The 4,165-nt window shown below is 41.9% G+C and overlaps 1 protein-coding gene across 1 annotated transcript; it reads right to left on the reverse strand.

Annotated features, from left to right (window-relative positions):
* Positions 1 to 587: 587 nt before the first annotated feature.
* LOC149923314 (uncharacterized) lies at positions 588 to 3,051 on the reverse strand. The gene is made up of 4 exons (XM_090162401.1): positions 2,970 to 3,051; positions 1,470 to 1,851; positions 1,026 to 1,389; positions 588 to 899 (listed from the first exon to the last, which is right to left on the reverse strand). The coding sequence occupies exons 1-4, from the start codon at positions 3,049 to 3,051 to the stop codon at positions 588 to 590; spliced, it is 1,140 nt and encodes a 379-aa protein (XP_090018527.1).
* Positions 3,052 to 4,165: the final 1,114 nt, after the last annotated feature.

Consider the following 4,165-nt stretch of genomic DNA (forward strand, 5'->3'; position numbering starts at 1 on the left):
AAACTCTTGGAAGATAATTTTTGCTCTAATAGTGTACGGAGTGAGAATGCCCACGGGATCAAAGATACGCGAGACAGTGCTTAAAACGTATCGTTTCGATTTCTTAACGTCTTTTAGTATATCGATGATTTTGTTCAAATCGAAGGTAAAACAATCTTCTTTTGGGTTCCAGAGGAGGCCCAAAACCTTTTGATTCTGGGTTCCAGATTATCCCCCTAATTTGACTAAGGTATTTTCCTGGCAGTCTTCATTACCCAATTTTGCATTTAGCACGGCTGAATTTGATAACCATTTTCTTAGGTTCATGCCCGCCTCCTTCAAGATAGCTGAGGCGGATTTAGCGAGATTTAGAGCATCTTCAACACTTTTTCCGCCCCTTAGAAGGTCATCGACGTACAAATCTTCGTTAAGCGCCTTGGCAGCTTCCGGTTCCTTTCCAAAGTAGCCCTGCACGTGGTGTTTTATTGTGGCCGCGAGTAAGAAAGGGCTCGATGTATTCCGAACGGTACCCGTGCAATGCGAAAGATTTTAAAGTTGTCTTCCTGTATGAAGCCGTTGATTTCGTTGACCCGTAAGAATCTATCTTCCTAATCTTCTAGCAACAATGCGACTCGCAGGAAAGCTTTCTCGATATCTGAAGTAATTGCGACATGATGTTTACGGAACTTTAGAACGAGTAGCAGCAAATTTGGGTTAAAGTTAGTTCCGCCAACCAGACATGCGTTTAGCGACGGCACCCCGCGAATGCTTGACGAGGCGTCGTACACGATACGCAGTTTCGTGGTTAGACTAGCTTGTCGATGGACTGGCTGATGGGGTAAGTAGTAGGTTCCTACTTTGCTGCTGTCATCTTTCGGTTTTTCTTCAACGATTCCGTTCACCAACTGATCCTCAATTATCTTACGATAGTCTTGATAGAGGATTGGATCTTGTTTGAACCTTCTTACCAGTGATATCATGCGTTTGTTTGCGACACGGAGTTTATTTGTAAGGATTTCTTTCGACGTTGCCTAGGGTAGGGTTACCTGGTAACGGCCGTCCTTGAATTTAACTTGCTTTTTGAAGTTCTTCGTGACTTCGTTATTTATAGGATTTTGCTCTTTATCCTGGTTGATACCTATAGCTTCGAGGTCCCAGAAATATTTGAGAGTACGGTTGATTTCCACTTCTGTCACGCTGATTTTGGTGACTGTGATGTGGTTGGCTTGTAGTCCAATAGTTGGGTTTTCGACGGGTCCTTGGATTGCCGATCCGAACAAAGTTTCCAAGGCTACCAGTTTGTCTCCTAATCTTTCTATATTATTCCCTTTTACGATATCCCAAAAGTAGTCTGCGCCTACAAGCAATCCGATGTCGGTAATACTTGCGCCGCTCGAGCTATAGCTTCGTCTGCAAGGCGAATTCCTCTCTTTTGCGTGAATTCTTCTTTTTCCTAGCTGGTAATCATGGTGACGGCTCTACAGACGTACGGAACCTCTAGGGCTACGATCTCTGTTTTCTTCGTTAGGTCGTGGGTGTTTTGAAGCGTGACTTTTATCTTCTTTTGAACTGTATCCTTTGGGAACCGATTACCAAATTCTCCAATTTGAACTTGTTTATATCCGACAACGGAAAGTTTTAGCCGGTGCGAGACATTTTCACTTACGAAGCTCCCCTGGCTTCCGCTGTCCAACAAGCATCTTGCGGTTACCACTTTACTGGGCCTTTCTGGATTTTGGACGTGGATTTTGGCCGTTTGCAGAAGTATGGTCTTGCCGCATTCGACTGGCGTTGCCAAGACCTGTACTTCAGTGGCTGACGATTCTTGAGTAAAATCTTTCGGTTTTGTTTGTGGCTGATTAACAGGATTCTCTTCGCACAACGCAAAATTGTGGTTTTTTCAGCACTTTTGCAGGATTTAAATTTGGATAGACGGTCCTTAGTTAGGTGATTTTGACGTAAACAGACGCGGCATCGATTTGATTCGGCCAATTTTTACTTTGCAGATTGTGCTTTTTACAATTGACACTAGAGTGAGAGTGATCTTCGCAAAAAAATGCAATACCCCGTTCTGGATTGAGCGGGCTGGAACGAAGTAGATAAAGCTGACGTTGACGCGCTGGCTTGGTACGGATGGCGTCTATCGAATTTATCAGTTTGTTTGACAGCTTGGTTTTGGTATTTCTCACGACCAAGTAAGGTACAAGTCTCACGGCCCTCTACTTCTTTACGTAAGAATTCTACTAAGGCGGTCAGGTTAAAATCTCCGTCTTTGTTATGGGCTCTGCTGTAATCAAGACGTATGTCGGGCGGTTAGCATTCTATCAGTACCGGGCAAATAAAGTTTCCGCTTAGAGCCGCTTCCACTCCTAGAGCCTTTAAACATCTTGTACTGATTTGGATTGCGTCATACAATTACCGTAGGCCTTTTACATCCTTCGATCTGTACGATCGTATTTTTCTTTAAAAATCTTATTTGCTTCATCGTAGTTAATGCCAACGATAGATTCTTTGGCGTCACCCTCAATGCACGAAAATAGGTAATTAAATTTTCGGACCTTACCAAATCCTTCTTTTTTGTCGACTGACGTTTCAAATTGTGACCAGCCCATTCCGTTATATCACCATTAAATTTGGGGAGTTGCATCGCGGGTAATTTAGCTCATCACTATCGCGAATGATGGTCACGGTGTTTGTCGTTCCATCTGGGTTCGGAATAACGGTTGATTGAGATACTTCGCTCCGCTTCTTAGTGACGAAACGTTCAGCCTTTTTTCTCGATAAAGCGATGTCTTCTTGGTATTTCATGCTTTCAATGGTTTCTTTCTCTACCTCGATTTCAATGACGCAATGCGAGATGATGTCGGCGTCCACTTTCTTGAGGATTTCCTCCTTCTATTGAACCAGGATCAATAGATCCTCGATTTCTTCCACTGACGTTCCTTCATCCTGAACAAGAGCGTATATTTGATTTCGTATACTTGAGTTACCTCTGGCAATTTTTCTAATTGATTTGGCTTTTAACATCTCGCTGAGGCGTGATTGTTCCGCGGCGATTTTATGTTCGGTCATTTTTTTTGTCCGGGGTGCTTCATTGGCAAATTATCCCTTGAGACGGCTGAACTATTTAGTCCGGCGCACTTATATTTGGCTTATTTTCCGACGACTTGATAACAGGGTTTTGACGTGGAGCACTTATTTGGCGTATTTTCCGACGACTTTACCCGTTGATTTGATCTTGTACACTTAAGCTGGAGATTTAGCCCTTTAATCTGGCGCACTTATTTGGCGTATTCTCCGGTGATCCGTTGATTTGGTCTTCCAAATCCCGTGTTTTGGCACCATGTAGCGAAATGGCTCTGGTTTAAGGTTTGTATTTATTGTAGGGAGAGCTAAGGTTCTAACTTTATTTTTGCTAAGAGTCACTCCGACTGAAAAAGGCTATCCTCGTTCGAGTTTTTAGTTATCGATTAGTTAAATGACTACTGATTGAAAGAAAGATTCATTAGAAATCGAAAAATAAGCAGCATTTTTTATTTCATCTTTTCCGTTAAGAATTTTAAGAATATTAACCGTTTTGTTTGTTTTTAAACATTTTAACACGCGCCTTTTCTCGCGTTTATAAAAAAAATTTTTAGCGCGTTACGTTTGTTTTTTTTTACTATTTTGTTTTACATATACATTTTATAGATAGCTGTTTTATTGTTCGAAATATAATATTTTATTTACTAGTTTAATTTTAGCATAGGATATTTCCAATTTATTTTAGATATTACGCGTAATATTTTACAACGTACAAAGAGACCCATGCCTGGATTCTACCGAATAATCACCGATTTCCCCAACTACTCGTTCAACAATGTCACGCGCGTTTGTATCACGCCGGGGTAAATGACGTGCTCGTCGAATTACGTTAAAACTATTGGATTGCACGCGCACGCCAACTTGTCAAAAAGGTCGTTTCTAGTTGCATCGTGTGTAAGCGTTTCCGGGCCAAGCCGTGTGCCGCGAAGATGGCTCCTCTTCCCGAACCACTCCCGCGCCTCCATTCAACGTTACTGGTTTCGATTACGACGGACCTCTGTACAACCGAAAAGGACAAAAGAGTTACGTCGTTTTATTTACATGTTTTTTACTCGCGTTTCGTCGTTTTGTAACAATAAATATTCCAATTTATAAATATTCC

The sequence above is a fragment of the Leiobunum rupestre genome, chromosome 11 (assembly GCF_980474605.1).
Source record: "Leiobunum rupestre chromosome 11, qqLeiRupe1.1.hap1, whole genome shotgun sequence".
Lineage (NCBI taxonomy): Eukaryota > Metazoa > Arthropoda > Arachnida > Opiliones > Sclerosomatidae > Leiobunum > Leiobunum rupestre.

What these genes read in the sequence shown, in the direction of transcription:
- LOC149923314 (XM_090162401.1), bottom strand. Translation starts at nt 3,051, where the DNA reads ATGACCGAACATAAAATCGCCGCGGAACAATCACGCCTCAGCGAGATG. An exon ending in AATTAGAAAAATTGCCAGAG is followed by an intron (nt 1,852 to 2,969) that starts GTAACTCAAGTA and finishes CGTTGTGCGAAG; the next exon opens with AGAATCCTGTTAATCAGCCA. An exon ending in TCAAGGACGGCCGTTACCAG is followed by an intron (nt 900 to 1,025) that starts GTAACCCTACCC and finishes GACTATCGTAAG; the next exon opens with ATAATTGAGGATCAGTTGGT.